This window comes from Pongo abelii, chromosome 16, assembly GCF_028885655.2.
Source record: "Pongo abelii isolate AG06213 chromosome 16, NHGRI_mPonAbe1-v2.0_pri, whole genome shotgun sequence".
NCBI classification, from domain to species: Eukaryota; Metazoa; Chordata; class Mammalia; order Primates; family Hominidae; genus Pongo; species Pongo abelii.
Genome location: NC_072001.2, coordinates 42,667,716 through 42,687,013, shown reverse-complemented (window position 1 = coordinate 42,687,013; position 19,298 = coordinate 42,667,716). Strand labels below are relative to the sequence as shown.

Sequence of the window (19,298 nt, the reverse complement as noted above, 5' to 3'; positions counted from 1 at the left end):
CCTTATCATTTAGAGATGATGTCAGTATGGACCTGAATGGAAGCACTGAAGTTGTGACGAATGTTTGGATTCTGAATATATTTTGAATGCTGAGCTGATGGGACAAATTGATTGTGGAGTGAGAGAGGAAGAAGAATTGAGGATGACTCCAAGGTTTTTGGTCTAGGCATGGCAGGCTGAAATTAGCATTTGCTGAGATGGATAGAAAGTGGGTGGGGGACTCTGGTGAAGTCGTTTTTTCCCATGTTACGTTTGAGATGCTTACACATCTAAGTGGATATGCCAAACAGGCAGTTAAGTAAAGGAGTCTGGAGTTCAGGGAAGTCTGGGCTGGTGATAAGATGCAGGATTCAGGAGCATAGGGATGGCATTTATAGGCAGGTTTTTATACCCAGCACTGGCCTAGACTGCAGCTGTGTTCCTTCGGCAACTCAACCTATGACTATTTGCTTCGCTGAAAAAAACCACATCGTACGTAGTTAAAACAATGAGGACAAAGGGGCCATGAATGTGAAAATGCTCTGTAAACGGTAATGTGTTGTTCAGACTGGAAAGCAGGAGAAATGATGGCACTGGAGGTGAGGAAAATCAGTTTGTGGACGTAGGGAAATAATTTTCGTGCACTGAGAATTAGAGAAACTACGAAATGAAAGAAGGTGCAAAAAGCAATTATAACTCTTTTTGGACTGTAGCCGAATCTGTGCAAAACTCATATTTTTAAAATTTCCATAGCACCCCAAATTTACTAGAGCTTCACATACATGGTCTTTTTGAGCTGCACAAGTCTTGTAAGAAGGGAATTATTATTGTTCCCATTTTACGGAAGAGGAAACTGTGCTCGGAGAGGATAACTGACCTGTAAGGCATCACAGCAATATGAAGGACAGAGATACACAAGCATCCAGACGTCCCCCGTTCCGAATCCATCCTAAAGACGAACAAATCGCTCCCAACCCCCACCGTCGGCAGCGAAGACGGAAGGACACAGGCCGGCAGTCCCAGCTCGCAGGGCTCCAGCAGCCACCCGCCCCAGTCCCATTTCCGGATGGTACAGCCCTTTCCGCTATCGCGAGACCGGAAGCGTCGCGCATCTGGTTGCCAAGGAAACAGCGGTCCAAGAGGCAAGAGGGATCTGGACCGGCGGCTTCTTCCACCACCAGAGAGGCTGCGGTGGCGGGAGAGACCCCTCTCCTCTGGGGGAAGTGGCTGGCGCGGCAAGTGTCGGCGGCGCGCTTCTGCGGCCATCTGCGCCCTGACTGACAGCTGCCAGTTCCTCGAGGAGGCCCGGCGGGAAGGTGAGGGGCCGCGCAGATGAGGGCGGAGCTCGGTCGCGGGGCGGTGGGCCGAGGAGTGGGCGGGGCGGAGCTGCGTTGGGCCGCTTGGCATGTAGATGGACCGTCAGGGAGAGCGGACAGGGCCAATGAGAGGGCGGGGGCGGGCTCAGTGGGGGCGGGGCCCCAGTGGCTTCTGCCTCCGCGGAGGCTGTTTCTCCAGGAATCACCTAACATTAGGACCTGTAACCAAGGCTCCCACTTTCCCGAGATCTGGATCTTCCCACCAAGATCTAGAACTGATCACCAGCCATTTAAACTAGACCGTAAACGGCAAAGGATGCAAATAGGCATTTCACAGGAAAAATAAAAAGATGCAAACAGCAAACAATTGATTAGAGACTCAACTTTTCTCGTGAAGAAATGTAAATCAAATTCACAGATACCTTTTACACCTATCAGACTGGAGAAGATGAAACAGCTTTGACATAACCAGATGGGCCCCAGGCCAGTGTAGGGGAAGTAGTGTAATTTGGTGCAGCCTTTTTGGAGTACAATTTGGCGAACTACCAAAATTTGAAATATAAGTGTTCTTTGACTCAGCAATTCTAATATATTTTATGGATGTATGAGCGTAACTAAAGAAAGATTGGCACAAATATATTAACTTAAAATTGAGGTATAACTTACTTATGGTAAGCCTCACGCATTTAATCTATAGTTCTGTGAGTTTTGACAAATGTATACAGTTATGTAATTACCAACCACCACAATCAGCATACGGAAGTTTCATCATGAACCCCAAATTCCCTAGTGCTCTTTGTATTTAACCCCTCCCGTAACGCCATCCCTGGCAACCACTTCCTAGTTTTTTGTTCCTGTAATTTTGCCTGTTCCAGAATGTCATATTGATGGAAGCAAACACCCTGTGGCCTTTTGAATCAGGCATCTTTCAGCTTAGCATCATGCAGTTGCTATTCATTCATGTTCTGTGTATCAGTTGTTTGCTCCTCTATGTTGCTGAGTAATAGTCCATTGTATGGAAGTACGGTGGTATATTTATCCATTTCCTACTTGAGGCACATTTGGATGAGTTCTTTCCAGTTGTTGGCTATTATTGATGAAGCTGGTATAAATATTCATTTACAGGTTTTTTTTGTGTGTATGAATATGTTTTCATTTCTTGGGTAAATATGAATGAGATTGTGGAGTCATATGGTAAATATATGTTTAACTTTATAAGAAACTGCTAAGCAGTTTTGAAAAGTGATGATTTTGCATTGTCATTGGCAATATGAGTGTTACAGTTGCTCTCCGACTTTGTCAGCACTTGGTATTGTCAGTTTTCTAAAAAATTAATTTTTGTTATTTGAATAGGTGTGTAGTGGTATCTCATTGTGATTTTTATTTTATTTTTTGAGGGGTAATGATGTTGAACATCTTTTCATGTGCTCTTTTGCCATCCATACATCATCTGGGGTGGTGTGTGTGTCCAAATCCTTTGTTTTCTTGTTATTGAGTCTTGATACTTGTTTATATATTCTGGATACGAGTCCTTTGTCAGATATGTGTTTTGCAAATATTTGCTCCTAGTCTTTGGGTTTTGTTTTCCTTGTCTTAACACCTTTTGAAGACTACAAGTTTTAAATTTTGATGCCTTCCAATTTATCTATATCTTCTTTTATGAATCATGCCTTGATGTTGTATCTAAGAAATTTTTGCCTAACCCACAGTCACATATATTTTTTAGAAATTTTATAGTTTTGGCCGGGCACGGTGGCTCACTCCTGTAATCCCAGCACTTTGATAGCCTGAGGCAGGCAGATCACTTGAGGTCAGGGGTTCGAGACCAGCCTGGCCAACATGGTGAAACCCGTTTTTACTACAAATACAATAACAATAACAACGACAAAAAGAAAATTTTATAGTGTTAAGTTTTACTTTAGGTGTGTGATACATTTTGAGCAAGTTTTAGAATTGCTTTTAATAGCAAATATTCTATATACCACCTAAGTGAACTGATGAAAAAAGTGCTACGTCTGTGGGATATTATGCTGTTGTTTGAAAGCATGACGTATATCTATAAATGGTGATATAGAAAAATACATAAAATAGATTTTTTTTTTTTTGAGACAGAGTCTCGCTCTGTTGCCCAGGCCGGAGTGCAGTGGCGCGATCTTGGCTCACTGCAAGCTTCACCTCCCCGGTTCACGCCATTCTCCTGCCTCAGCCTCCCGAGTAGCTGGGGCTACAGGCGCCCATCACCACGCCCAGCTAATTTTTTGTATTTTTAGTAGAGACATGGTTTCACCATGTTAGTCAGGATGGTCTTGATCCTCCTGACCTTGTGATCTGCCAGCCTCGGTCTCCCAAAGTGCTGGGATTGCAGGCGTGAGCCACCGCGCCTGGCCAAAATAGATTGTTAATTGTGAAAAAGCAAGTTGCAAAGCACCATGCCATTTGTGTGTGTGTCTGCGCTGGGGAGGAGTCGATGGGTATACAGGATAGAAGGTTTGCATATGCCTAAAAAAATTAGACTTGCGAGTCTCTATTAACGCTAATTCTTGGGGTAAGCCGAATTTTGACTTAAAACATTTTGATATTCACCTGTATTATTTGATTTTTTTTCTGCATGGGCAAGTATTCCTTACAGAATACACAAACATATAAAGTAAAAAATTGACCATACATAAATAATTTTTAGACATAAAAATAGTGAAACTAAATCAGTCCCACTTTTTAAAGTCTTGCTACTCATAATGACTAAACAGAGGAGGATTCATTTTCTTTTGATTCTTTTATTCATCTCAAAATACCAAATTATAGCAGCCATAGGTCCCCATTTTGGCTTTAAATCATCTATGTTGATTGCATTTCTCAGAAGCCTCTATGAAAAACTTTAATCTCGTTTGAAATGAATGTTATATAAAGTTGGCACTTGTTACAATTTAGAATCTGGTCATATATCTAATCTATTTAATCAAGTATCATGAAGTAAATACGATTCTATTTTGAAGTGTTTTAATATCTTAAGAAAATGCTCATTATGTAGTGGTGAGAAACACATTAGTCCAATTTTGTTGAAAAAGACATAGAGCAAAAATGGGAAAGATGTACCAATAGCGTTTAGCTCAGGGTGGTGGGATGTTGGGTGATTTTTATTTATTTTCAAATACCTTTTAGTACATTCTAGAGATCTTTCTATAATAAATGAATTCTTTAGTTATAAATACAAGATATAGTTAATAGAAAAACAGAAAATACAGATAAGCAAGGGGACAAGAACATCCAGAAACCCACCAATCCGGAACCCACTACTCTTACTTCCTTGATGTGTCATCATCTTTCAGGTCCCTTTGTGTATATTCCTTTAATTAGAGAAATTGGACTTTTTAAAGCAGGATTATTGACAATTGTATGTCTTTCTCTATTTTTTTTGATATGTGCATTTCTGTTTAAAATCTTTACCCAGTTTTCTATTAGAATTTTCTTTTCTTACTGACTGGTATGAGCTCTATAAATATGTGAATATATTAACCTTTTGTATATCATCTATGTTGCATTTATTTTCCCAGTTTCTCAGGTTCCTTTTAATTTCACTTAGAGTTCTTTTTCATGTTTGAGATTCAAGAGCGTTAACTATTATGTAACCACATCTGTTAGTCTTTTCCTTTTTGATTTATATTCTTAGTATCACGCTTACTAAGTCATTAATTCCATAATTATGAAATTTATCTTTACATTTATGTTTATAAATTTATCTTTATGTTCCTTCCAGTCTGTTAGAGATTTCATATTTTTTATTACTTATAAAATTAGTTTTTACTTTTATTAAAGTATTATGTTTAACTTTTGTTTGGCTTTATCAATTTCTGGACAGTCTCTTTGATTTCCTATGGTAACAGATTACATTTCTGATACTACTCGCTTCCTTTTGTGCACTCCTCACGAACACTCAGTATAATTAAGGCATAATATTTGGTTAAATCAACATTCAATGCTTATGTAATTATAACTATTTACATATTGTTTGATTGCTTTTTTCTTGTACAATGCTTTATTTTTCTTGTGGAATTTCTATGTGGCAGCTGCAATTTCTTCTCAAATGCTTAAATACATCTATAAGATCCAATTTTAATACCCTTTACCAATACCTTTTTCTAGATGGCCAAATTCGTAAGATAGTCTGTTATTGCGTCCCCACCTACCTCAGGAACTGCATTTTATTTAATTTATTATTTTCAGGAGTGAACCTAATAGAACAGACCTATTTCTAAAGCAGAATGAAAGATTTGTGGAGCCCTTTAGCTGATCCAGGTCATTGTTGGTTGCCTGTGCCTCTGCCTTTATTGACATGTATTATGCGACTCTGGGCATGCTTCCATCTCATTGCTCCCTCTGCAAGCTGTAATAAGTCTCCCTTGACAGGCTGCTTAGGGCGTTTACAAGACATTTGGCCTTTTGGTGACTTATGCTTTTTGGTTGTGATGTGAGGGGCCAGGGTGATCCATCATCCCATAATAATAATGTCAGTGCTTTCCTGAGTGAGCCCAAACTCTTCTGCAGAGTTTGAATAATGTTGAGATCAATGCGTTTTTCATTTGCTGAGATGGGAAGAGCTGACCTCCTGGTCTCTTAAACATAAGCTTTGGCACGTTGAATGGTTGGAAGCCAAGCCGTAACATCGCTCTGTGTACCTAGGTGAAGCCTCAGGTTGTTTATATTTGTGCTTTCTCCTGTGTCCACAGCTTCTCTGGACCCTGCCTCTGCTGTTCAAAAAGCAAAAGAAAGATGAGTCATTTTGTAGGGTAAGAAAAGGACATTGTTGGGTAGAGGCAATTGCCTTTTTCATTCTGTTATGGTTGAATGTATAATTGATAGGAATTTAGGAAAGGATTTGTTGGAAGACACCCATTCACATGTAAAGCCGAGTATGAGAGGGCAAAAGCTGGAATTACCCTCTTTCTTCCATTTGACTCAGCATGCGTGTTGCCCCAATGTCACAGGACAGATCTGGAATGGTCTTGGTCAGCCACACGGTTTGGAAGGATCAATGTACCTGCATCGCTCACTGCGTCTCTTTAGCTTATGCCACCCTGCCTAGTATTTCTTGCTTCCAGAAATAGCACTAGATATAGAGCAGCCAGGGTGGTGAGAAGCCTGTGGATAATATCACATGAAGAATAGTTAAATAGATTGGTAATGTGTAGCCAGATAATGAAAATCTGTCCTCTAATAAAGGAAGTAGGTTTTGTTCTCTTGCTTCAGAGGGCAGAAATAGAATTACGGGTTTTAGAAGGGGAGGGTTGATAAAATGAGAGCAGTGCCCTGGAGATAGGTACTCCATGAAAATGCAGCCCCACGGGGGAGAGGAGAAATTAGAGCTGAGAGGGAAGAGGGCTGAACTAGAGTGGGCAAGGCTAGAAAAAAGAAGGCAAAACCGAAAGAAAGTAGCAGGGGGACTTTGGGAGGCTGAGGCGGGCGGATCACCTGAGATCAGGAGTTTGACACCAACCTGGCCAACATGGCGAAACCCCGCCACTACTAAAAAAAAAAAATACTAAAATTAGCTGGGCGTGGTGGCAGGCTCCTGTAATCCCAGCTACTTGGGAGGCTGAGTCAGGGAGAATTGCTTGAACCTGGGAGGCAGAGGTTGCAGGGAGCCAAGATCGCGCCACTGCACTCCAGCCTGGGTGACAGAGTGAGACTCATTTTCAAAAAAAAAAAAGAAAGTAGGAGGGCCTTAGCAAATCATTAAGATGAAGTGGATCTTGCTTGAGAGACAGGGGTGCCCCTGAGTGTTCCCTCGGGGAAGACCAGGGCCACGTAACTGTTTTTTCCTGGAGGCCCAGGAAGCAACAGAGATGGCATTCGCTTCTGTGTTCTCTTTTAGCCACATTCAGTATCTAACATCCTGGGCAGTATATTTTATACATACTGTGGCATAAGATTGAACAATCCACGTATACAAGATGTCTTTTGGTGAAGCTGGGGAACCCTTAAGTGTGACTTCAGTAGCAACATAATCTTTAAAACAAAGCCTCTGAGTAATTGGATATTAATACTAACTAATGAAAGATTTAAATATCCAAGTTGCTTGGTATTAAATATTTTATTTGTTGTTCCAGGATTTCAATGGATATTATAAAGGGAAATCTAGATGGAATTTCAAAACCAGCTTCAAATTCAAGAATACGCCCTGGGAGCAGAAGTTCAAATGCTTCTTTGGAGGTGCTCTCAACAGAACCAGAATCCTTCAAGGTAGTTTATTGTTTGGAAAAGATTTAAACTCCTTTCTCCAACCTCTCAGCAGTTGATGAAACTAAGGTTGTTGTTAACATCCCATTTTAAATTTTCTCCTTAGACGGTGTGTTTGGGGAGCACTTGCAGATGTCTTGGATTTTAATCTAGATTAATATGAAAAAACTCTACTCATTTCCTTCCCTCCTTCCCTCCCTCTCTTTCCTCCCTCCGCTCCTCCCCTCCCTCTGCTCCTCCCCTCCCTCCCTCCCGCCTTCCTTTTTTTCCTTTCTTTTTTTGGAGTGTGGTTTATTTCTCTGCACTGTACTTTGTTAAAACTTGTGCATCAACTCTTTTTTTCTTTATAAGGAAGTTTTGTATTCCAACATCTAATATACCACCATTGACTTTTACTAAAAACACTTACTCAAAAAGATTCAGTATTTTGAAAAAATGGTTTGGTAAAGGCCATGTGATGTATATTTGGTAGGTATATTGTATTAGTCCTTTCTCACATTGCTATAAAAGAACTACCTGAGACTGGGTAATTTATAAAGAAAAGAGGTTTGCATGGTTCCACAGGCTGTACAGGAAGCATGGCTGGGGAGGCCTCAGGAAACTTACAATCACAGTGGAAGGCGAAGGGGAAGCTGGCACATCCTACATGGCTGGAGCAGGAGAGAGAGAGAGTGAAGGAGGAGGTGCTACACACTTTCAAGCAACCAAATTTTGTGAGAACGCTATCACAAGAACAGCAATGATTCAGTCACCTACCACCAGGCCCCTCCTCCAACACGGGGAATTACAATTCGACATGAGATTTGGGTGGGGACATAGAGCCAAAACATATCAGATATTATCTGGCTGTGACCTTATTTTTTTTTCTTTAGCAGTCCCTTTTTTTTCCTTAAAATATCTAGACTTCTAGACTTGATTTTTTTACTTAAAGCATTAGTTTTCTCATTTATTTCTTTTAAGGTTTTAGGAAATGAATAATTTGAACATTATAATGAAAAATTTTGGCAAGTTAATGAATTCATACTCTTTTTTTTTTATTTGTAGACTAGATTCTGCATTATGGAACTCTTAGAGTTCTGACTGTCATGATGTGGTTCAGGAATAGCATTCTATGTATTTCAAGCAGAAAGGGATTGAATACAAGAGTTAAAGCCTGGGCAACATTGTGAGACCCTAAGTCTACAAAAAATTAAAAAAATTAGCAGGACATGGTGGCACATGCCTGTAGTCCCAGCTACTAGGGAGGCTGAGTCAAGAGGATAGCTTGATTTCAGGAGTTCAAGGCTGCAGTGAGCTATGATTGTGCCACTGCACTGTAGCCTGGGTGACAGAGTGAGACTGTGTTCCCCCTCTACCTCCCCCACTGCAAAAAAGAGTTTAGTTCCTCAAAATCAACAGAAGACCTCAAAATCAACAGGCGACCAGCAAGAAAGGGAGTTCAGGGAGGGGCTTTCCCTGGATTATGGGTTCTCAGGTCACGCCACCAGAGCTGTAATCCAGAGATCAGAAAGTTGCTTCTGCTGTTTCCACCACTGCCACAAGTCCCTCAGAACCACAAAGCTGGTGACCAGACATGCAGAGATGGCTGCCTTTGATATTTTTCTGCCAGCTTCCTATCAGGAACTTAGGATGATGCTTCTACCTCACATCTGCTTTCTAAATCTTGTGCAGGTTCATCTAATTGGATTATCCTAACATATGTCCAGAACCCTAGCTGTAAGTGACTTTGTACAAAATACAGTTTTGTTTTCATCTAGTCCTGCATCATTACTATATGGTGTGTTAACTCTTACAGCTTTGTAATAATTACTGATATCTGATAGTGGCTCTTCCATATTATTTGTTTTCCGGACTGTCTTAACTATCCTTGGCTTTTTGCTCTTCTGTATGTTTTTTTTTTTTTTTTTTTTTTTTTTTTTGGGTCTTGCTCTTTTGCCCAGGCTGGAATGCAATGGTGTGATCTTGGCTCACTACAACCTCTGCCTCCTGGGTTCAAGTGATTCTCCTGTCTCAGCCTCCCGAATAGCTGGGGCTACAGGCACACACCAATAGGCACACCTAATTTTTCTATGTTTAGTAGATATGGGGTTTCACCATATTGGCCAGGCTAGTCTTGAACTCCTGACTTCAGGCGATCCACATGCCTCCGCCTCCCAAAGTGCTGGGATTACAGGCATGAGCCACTGCGTCTGGCCTATATGTGCTTTAGATCAGTTTTTTAAGTTCTGAATCATCCGGTTGGGGTTTTGATTGAAATTGCTTTGACTTTACAGATTAATTTGGGGAGAATTTCTAACTTTGTGATATTAAATCTTGTCATGTATTAATATTGTGTCTCAATTGATCTATTAACTTTTAATTTTTAGTTAAAAAAATTCACATACAATAAAATTCACTTTTTGGTGTATAGTTCTATGAGTTTTGGCAGATAGATTGAGTGATATAACTACCATTACGATCAAGATATGGAACAATTTGTTCCATCATCCCTGAAAACATTTTTTCATTCTATTCCTTTGCAGATAATCCCATGTCACCCTTAATTCCTTACAATTACTGATCTATTCACTGTCTCTTTTCTTTTTCCTTTTCCAGAAGGTTGTATAAATGGAATCATACAGTATGTAGCTTTTCACTCTGGCTTTTATCTCCTAGCATACATAATACATTTGAGATTCATCCGTGTTAATACATGTGTCTAATTTCCTTTTTAAAAAATTTTAAGTAGAGACAGAGGTCTCACTGTGTTGTCCAGGCTGCAAATTTTAGAGTAGCATAGAATTAGTATTGCTGCTTATTTATTTCTGGGTGACAATTTTTTTAAGCAGCAACTTCATGATATTGATACTTATACATTTTAATACACAGATTAATATTACTTCATTCAAGACTTATTAAAAGGAGAATATCAGTGATCACATAAACTCAGATTTTATTTGAACCTACTAAGCTACAGGTTAAACTCTAGAATATTTATTAGCCAATCTGGACTTTGACACTTATATTGAAAGCAAAGTTTTCAAAGTTGTGATTTGTGTTAATCAAGTTCATAGAAAGTCAGTAAGGTTCACCTTAGATTGGGGAAGAAAGCTACCAATATATTGTATGCTGACTGCTGATTGCAAATCATTCAGTGTCTAGAAAACCTTACATATGGTTTGACTGATAAATCTTGGTGTGCTAGTTAGTTTTATTGCTCAGATTTGTCTTTTATTAAATTCTTACCAAAGATTTTTTTCACAGCAGAAAATGAGCTTAAAATATTAGTGTTTTAGTGACATGTATTTAGTGATAATATATTTCTCATTCTAAAAATTTTGGCTTGTTATTGCTTATGAATTTTTTTTTAAAGAGCCAATAGTTGTATTTTGTGTAAAAATCCCATGGGTTTCAAGTAGGAATGTAAATACTAGTAAGGAGTTTCATGAGGTATTTGCATTTCCTGTAATTAAGATAAAGGTATGGAATGGGGGAAGTGGAGCCATGAAAAATGGAGGTGGGGCTGGGCACGGTGGCTCACGCCTGTCACCCCAGCACTGTGGGAGGCCGAAGTGGGCAGATCACTTGAGCCCGGGAGTTCGAGACCAGCCTGGCCAACATGGTGAAACCCCGTCTCTACTAAAAATACAAAAATTAGCTGGGTGTGGTGGTGGGCGCCTGTAATCCCAGCTACTCGGGAGGCTGAGGCAGGAGAATGGCTTGAACCCGGGAGATGGAGTCTGCAGTGAGCCGAGATCACACCACTGCACTCCAGCCTGGGCGACAGAGTGAGACACCACCTCAAAAAATAAAAATAGGCTGGGCACGGTGGCTCACGTCTGTAATCTCAGCACTTTGGGAGGCCAAGGAGGGTGGATTGCTTGAGCCCAGGAGTTTGAGACCAGCCTAGGCAATATGGTGAAATCCCATTTCTGTTAAAAAATATAAAAGTAAGCTGGGTGTGGTGGCATGCACCTGTGGTTCCAGCTAGTCGGGGAGGCTGAGGTGGGAGGATTGCTTGAGCCCAGGAGGTCGAGGCAGCAGTGAGCCGTGATCACGCCACTGTACTCCAGCCTTGGGGACAGAGTGGGACCCTGTCCAAATGTATATATATATTTATGTAGAGATGGGATGTGATGTTAAGAATGAGGAAGAGAGAAAAGTCATGCATATAGGCCACAGAGCAGAAGAGCAAGGGGGTTAGGAATAGAGAGGCCAGTGGGCAATGGGTTGGGGAAGACAGTTGGTAGCTAGTGGGGTGGGAAACTATGGGAAAATTTGTGAAATTTGCCTAGTTCTCCAGCTTCACCTTTGTACCTCATTACCTTCTGCTCTTTCTGAGTTAGGATCATATGAGATGATGGATGTGAAAGGTCTTTGGGTACCCTGAAGTGTGCCATCCATCTAGTTATGTTTTGTATATTCTTTATTCCCCCACGTGAAACCCAGCCACAGAGGAAGGTCTTCTAAGTTCATTTATACCAATATAAATGACAGACAGAACTTGTGTGACTTCTCCCAGAAATGTTAGCATTTTCACAGGACAGAAGGCCTTAAGGATTAACTGGCTATTGTGGAATTACAGACTTTTTCTGGCATTTGGCAGAAATATGTGTTTGAACAGGGAACCCTGTTTAACCACCTCCCGGATTACATAAAGTAGACACTATTTTGCTTATTTATAAATTGGGCCTTCACTAGTTTCATTTTCTGCGAGGTCTGTTTTCTTCTCCGTTAATTCATGGTAGAGAAACTTACACCATAGGGTCATTGTGAGAAGTGAATGAGGCAGGCCATGACTGATAGCAATTCTTCAATAAATGATGGCTGTGATTATTCCCACCGAGTCAGCTCAGTTCCGCTGGGTTTATGTCCTGGCTCAGGCAGGGACATACCCATGCAGGCCTGCATTCCTGGCAGTTTCATTCTCAGCACTGCCCATCTTCCACCCTGGGGATTCATGAGGGGACTGCAGATTGTGGTGGAGAGTTGAACATGTGGTGCAGAGAGAACACAAGACCTACGGAGGGCTGAGAGCAGATGGGCTGGAGGAGACAGTCTCTCTGTTGGGAGGGGAAAGGTACTCCTTTGAGAAGGGGCTGACTCTCTCTCTCTGAGGTCTTGCCTCTCTCCCTTGGGCTGTGTTAACTTCTGAAGTGATTTTCATCACAGTTTACAAACCCCAGGGCCTATGATCCCTGCTTTTCCCTCACCCGGCCATGGAGGTCCTTTTCTGTTCTCTCTTAGGAAAACACAGCTGTGTCAATTGGTGTTTCAAAATGAACTTTGCTAAAATGTAAAGGGAAACTAAAATGAAATAGAAAATCTGTGAATAACATAGAAATAAATAAATGACCAAAGCACAGGGTTCTGATCAGGAGACTCTCACTAGAAAGCACATCTCAACTCAGACTAGCCACTTTTCAACCATTCTGTAGCCACATGTGGCAAGTGGCTGTCGTATTAGACCTTTGACTGCCCATCCCGGTGTAAGCTCAAGGAGCAGGCCTGTCTGCCTTATCCCAGAGCCTGGCAGATAGCAGTTCCCTTCAGGACTGAGGTAGACTCTTCTCCGTTATTGCTAGGGATTGCTGGAGAATGGTGCAAATGTTATTACATGGAATTGTGTAGTTAAATTACATTTAATTAGAGTGTTATATTTCTAGAATACTTTAATGATAGTGTATGCATTTATGTACATTCTCCATCTGCTTCCATTAGTGTCAAAATATTCTAGAAATGTAAAGTTTAAAAAAAACAGTATTTTCGGAAACTGTTTTTTTTGGAAATTATTTTTAGGTCGATACTGCAAGCAACTTGAACTCTGGCAAAGAGGACCACTCCGAAAGCAGTAATACAGAGAACAGAAGAACTAGTAATGATGATAAGCAGGAAAGCTGCTCTGAGAAAATAAAATTGGCTGAAGAGGGATCAGATGAAGATCTGGATTTGGTTCAACATCAGATAATCCCTGAGTGTTCAGGTAGGATAATCACTAGGTGATTGGCTAATGATAATTACAAATGTTAATGATAATTACAAATGTTATATTTAAGGTGTTAGTATTACCTGAGTTTTTATCAACTAAATATAAATAATAGACCAAAAAAAAGGCATAGACTATTTGTGAGCAAGCAATCACTTTTTATTTATAATAATATTAAGAGCCCTTAAATATATTAGAAATATAACAAAATATGTCATTTAATAAAATTGTGGTCATTGTGCATTAATCAAGTAGGGAGTATTTCTGCATTTTATGGTGCAATTTATTGATTTTTTGATGACTAAAATTGTACAATATAATATATGCTCTAATTTATAGGGATAGTCCCACCCAATAACATTTGGATTTTCAAAGATGACATTTTTTATGCTGGTAAATTAATTCTAGTCAGATTGAATTAGAATAGTGTTTCTCAAAAAGTGGTCTGCAGAGCCCTGGGGATATGGTGGGAGATGGTGTCCCTGAGACCCTTGCAGGGGCTCTGCAAGGTAAAAGCTGTTTTCATAGTAATACTGAGATGCTATTTACCTTTGTGTCCACCATACTGACATTTGCACTGATGGTATAAAAGGAATGGTGGGCAAAATTGCTGGTGCTTTATCATGAATCAGGACAATGGCACCAAAATGTACTAGTAGTCATTGTATTCTTTGCAACCAGGCACTGGCAGGAAAAAGAAATAGCCAGTGTCACTGGCTATGAATCAGTAAAAACTATCAATTTTATGAAATTTTGACCCTTAAATATGCATCTTCTTAAAATCCTGTGGGGCAAAATGGGAAGTATACATAAAGCAATTACGCTGTGTACTGAAGTTTGAAGGTTGTGTTGAAGAAAAGTACTTTTGTGATGGTTGGAGTTGAGAGCTGAACTGGCCGCTTTTGTAATGGAACACCATTTTTACTTGAAAGAATGACTGACAAACAGTTCTCATTCAGATGGGTATTTGCTAGACTTCTTTTTAAGAAAATAAACATGTTACTTCGAGGATAACTACTGACAGTATTTGTTGCCAATGGTAAAATTTGAACTTTCAAGTGAAAATTACAGTTTTGGAAAACTGCATATGTCACTGTGAGGTTGATAGCTTTCCAATACTTAGACTTTTCTTATAAAAATTGGTGGCAATATTAACTGATGCCATTGTGTAATGAAATGTGTTAAGAGGTTGAAGATCTGCATAATTTAGTTAACCACTGTTTTCCAAATGATCAATGTAGGATAAAAGATCCATTCAATGTGAAATATAGATCCATGGATTTTAATGGAACAAATACATAAAGCTCACTGATTTGATTACAGATTTCACTTAACAAGTTAACCTGTAGGAAACCACCCCTGTTAAGTTTTGGTGTAGTATCAAAGAAGACTATCCAATTATCTGAATAGGCTATTAAGTTTCTTCTTCCTGTTTTAACCACATATCTGTGTGAGGCCAAATTTTCTGCGTATACTTTAGCCAGAACAACAGATTACAATAGGATGACTGTCTTCCTATGAGAATATGAGAATCCAGCTGTCTTCCCTTCATCCAGATATTACAAATTTAAACAATACCACTCTTCTCACTAATTTTTTGAGAATATAATTATTTGCTATAAAATATGATACTTATGTTAACATAATTAGTAATGCATGTTTTTTATTTTTGAAAGTGAATTAATAAGTAAATATTTACTTTTCAGTGTTGATTTCTAATATGTTCACTATCAATAGCTATAACTCACATAAGAAAAGTTAAACTATTTTTAAGGCTGTAAAGGGGAGCTGAGAAAAAGCTTGAGAGCTGTGATTTAGAGTATGTTTGGGATGAGATCAACTCTCACTGTTAGGTCAGGTGACTCAGGATTATGGTTTTCAGGAAACAAAGTGAAATGGGAGAGTTCCCTTATCCCCCTTGAAGGACGTGTGACAAGGGTACGACTCACTTCTTCAGTGCCTCCCTGCTCAAACCCCTAGAGGGGGCAGGCAGATGAGCAGGTGCAGAGGCCATGGGGAGTGCTTTTGGGTTCTGACCCCATGGCAGTGTCTAAGAGTGAGTGTTTACAACTCCCAAAGCCCAGATGGGAGTGTTCCAGTGTGCTCTTTCAGCTTTGCCATCTGCTGGCAGCTTGTGTTAATCAGCTCAATTAGACTCTCTGCCTTATCACAAGGGCAGAGGGCTTTCTGTATCCTGGGTTCTTGCCCTGGTATACCAGAAGAATTGAATCACATGTTGGCTTGGAGGATGAGTGCAAGGTTTTATTGAGTGGTAGAGGTAGCTGTCAGTGAGAAGGATGGGGAGCTGGAAGGGGGATGGAGTGGGAAGGTGGTCTTCCCCTGGAGTCGGGCTGCCCAGTGACTGAACTCTCCTCTGACTGCCTCTGGCTGAACTCACCTTGGCATCTGCATCGTTCCGTAGTCACTGGTTTGCCAGTGTCTGCTGGTGTGTTCCTCTGCTCCTGTCAACGTCCAGCCACTTGTGTCTTGTATGCTTAAGGTCTCGGGTTTATATGGGCACAGGATGGGGGCACGGCAGGCCAGAGTGGCCTTGGAAAATGCAACATTTGGGCGTGAAAATAGGAGTGCCTGTTCTCACTTAGGTCCATGGGTACAGGCCCGAGGGTGGAGCCCTCGCCAGGGACTCTACCTTTCTCTACCCAGCACTTCCCTGTCCCCTTCCTGTCTCAAAGATATGATAATTGAGATTAGCTGCTGACACAGTTTACATTGGATTTGTTTATATTGTTTTAGTACTGCATTAGTTACTTCAAAATGCCTGCTATATAGACTACCTATGTTCACGGAGCCGGAGAATGCTAGGATTGGCAGTTGGGAATGAGAACTAGAAGGTGTTGCTTTTGAAGTACATAAGCAATAAGATTCAAGGACCCTCCTTATTAATCATATCCTTTTCCCTTTTTGGATAAGTTGCTTTCCTCTTTCTTTTTTTCCTTTAAGAGGAAATGATGGAATTGACAGCAGTAGCCCACACCTGTAATCCCAGCATTTGGGAGGCCCAGGCAGGAGTATCACTTAAGCCCAGGAGTTTAAAACCAGCCTGGGCACCATAGTGAGACCCCCATCTCTATAAAAATTTTTTTAAAAAATCATCCAGGTATGGTGACATGCACCTGTAGTCCTGGTTCTGGCTATTCAGAAGCTGATGTGGGAGGATTGCTTGAGCCCAGGAGTTTGAGGTTGCAGTGAGCTATGATCATGCCACCACACTTCAGCCTGAGTGACAGAATGAGATCCTGTCTCTTAAAAAAAAAAAAAAGAAGAAGAAGAAGTGATGTACATTATAGGGAAACATCGCTGAACTCTTTGGGTTTTCAAAAGTTGATAAATTTGGCCTTACTTAGCACAATATGCCACTTCTAATGATCTAACCTGGGGTGGCTGAGACTTACTATTTGAGCATTCATGCTATTCATTGCTGGATTATCAGCTTTAATCAGATTTAAATGGAGAGAATATCATCTGTGGCTAAGAGGCTAAGAGCTTTGGCTCTGCAATCAGATTTGGGTGGAGCCTGACTGGCATTTACCAGTTATATGACCTTGGACATACGTGTAACTCAGTTAAAAATTAGCTTCAGTTTACTAATTTATAAAATGAGAACAGTGATTATACCACCTCAGAGGGTTAATATGAGCATTAAATGATATAATGTTTGAAAATAAAGCACTTAAAACTGTGCCTATCAGGTAACTCTACAAATGTTAGTTATTATTATCATTAATCATAAGTTAATGACAGAAGTTCTAAAGAGTCCTTAATTTCAAATAAGTTATTATCAATTGTACTTTAAGAAATTAGAACAAAGGAAGCAGCATAGAAAAAAGATACAAGCTACATAGAGTACTTGTTTTGAGTTTTTTTTCTTTCTATATGTTGCAACCACTTTGTGTCACTGAAGACATACGGCTTTCTACTGTAGCCATTTGTGTACATGCCTTCTCTTTCAGTTAGTCTGAAGCAGCTTTAGGACAGGATTCTTGTCTTATTCCTTATTTCCTATTTCTTAGTCATGAACATAGAAAGTATAACAAAATGAAGGAGAAAGAATTTGGGATTTAAAATCATGAGAATCACTTCTGAGTCCAGTGCTATAATTTGTTACGTATTTGAAAGGACCCTGTTATCTCAACTGTAAAATAGAGATAAATGTCTATTTCATAGGGTTGTTAGATAATTATATAGACAAACACATGTGAAAGCACCTTGTAAATTGAGATATGTGGTACCACATATTACTATCAGGTATATTACATATTACTATCAGGTATAAATATTTTTGAATGAAAGAACAAATTGTAAGAACAAAACAAAACTTTATAGTTTTACTATACTTCAAACCTATTTTTACTTTCAACACAATATAGATGAACCCAAATTAAAAGAATTAGATTCTCAACTTCAAGATGCTATTCAGAAGATGAAAAAACTTGATAAAATATTGGCAAAGAAACAACGCAGAGAAAAAGAAATTAAGAAGCAAGGTCTAGAAATGAGAATAAAGCTGTGGGAAGAAATTAAGGTAAGAATTATCTAACCTTATGCTGACATGTAAGAAACAAATTCTCCTGGCTTGGCATGGTGGCTCACACCTGTAATCCCAGCACTTAGGGAGGCTGAGGCAGGAGGATTGCTTGAGGCCAGGAGTTTGAGACCAGCCTGGACAACATAAAGAGACCCCATCTGTACCAAAAAAAACCTAAAAAATTAGCCAGGCATGGTAGTGAGTGCTTGTTGCCCTAGCTACTTGGGAGGCTGAGGTGGGAGGATCCCTTGAGCCAAGGAGTTCAAGGCTATGCAGTAGCTATGATCATGTCACTGCACTCCAGCCTGGCTGACAGAGCAAGACACTCAAAAAAAAAAAAAAAAAAGAAAGAATTTCCTCTAAGATAAGTAAGAAAATCATGGACCATGGTGTTACTGTGGCCTGCCTTTATTGCTTTATTTTGTGGAGGTAGTGGCAGTGGTATGTCTATGTGTGTATATGAAGGAGTCATAGGGGTGATATTTTTCTGGAACCTGAGAAGAAAACTTGGTCTGCAACATTCAGATTTCAAGCACTGCGCTGGCGTGTTCATCTCCCCAGGGACAGGCCCAGGGTACCACGTCTCTTACCAGCAGCAGGCTGGTAAAGTGCTGGGCCCCTCCATCTCTGGAATAGGAAGGGGTGTAATAGCTGCTTTCATCAAGTATGTATATCTGCTTTTTCTTCAGCAGCCTTATAGTTTGGAGATAAATAGACACAGTTTAACCCTCTGGTTAGCTTTATTATGTGGGTAAACCTTTGTGACAAACAAGTTTTGGGGAGTTGACTGTTTCCTGTGCTGGTCAAGATCTTTGGGAAGCTGTAAAGTACTTGAGGTCTGGGACCATACTTCATTTGCTTCTGTCTCAACAAACTCCTGGTGCTCAATGAACTTTCCTTGGCCTTCTTGGACCTCTTATTCTCTATAATATTGAGGGCTTGAAGTTGACTAGATGTTGGCATTGACTTGGTATATAGCCATTGGCTCATATTTGAATTTTGACCCTTAAAGGAAAGTGCCTTTAAGGTAAGGAACCTTGTCATAAGAGATTGGATGTTTTTGATAAAGCCCTCCTTGAACAGTTGACTGACTTCTGGGAAAGTTTCCTAGGCAATAATATGAATTAAAAATGTAGTAATTAAAAATACATTTTAATGAGGTTCCGAGGAAGTCCATTGGGATGGAAAGAAAGAAACATCCAAAATGCAATGCTTTAAACTAGAGAAATCGTTTCTGGAAATTTTAGCAGAAAAAGTT

General features: G+C 40.0%; 1 protein-coding gene across 4 annotated transcripts in view; it reads left to right on the top strand.

Moving 5' to 3' along the window:
* Positions 1-1,107: 1,107 nt before the first annotated feature.
* FSIP1 (fibrous sheath interacting protein 1) overlaps positions 1,108-19,298 on the top strand; it is a 196,855-nt gene continuing 178,664 nt past the window's right edge. For 3 of the 4 annotated variants that reach the window (XM_024232685.3, XM_063716575.1, XM_054531375.2), the window contains exons 1-5: positions 1,179-1,295; positions 6,020-6,079; positions 7,400-7,532; positions 13,308-13,491; positions 17,883-18,037. In XM_024232685.3, the coding sequence (XP_024088453.2) occupies positions 6,063-6,079; positions 7,400-7,532; positions 13,308-13,491; positions 17,883-18,037 (489 nt within the window). In that variant the 5' untranslated portion in view covers positions 1,179-1,295; positions 6,020-6,062. Of the gene's footprint in view, positions 1,296-6,019; positions 6,080-7,399; positions 7,533-13,307; positions 13,492-17,882; positions 18,038-19,298 lie in introns of all 4 variants that reach the window. The other variant, XM_063716576.1, reaches the window with a different exon arrangement.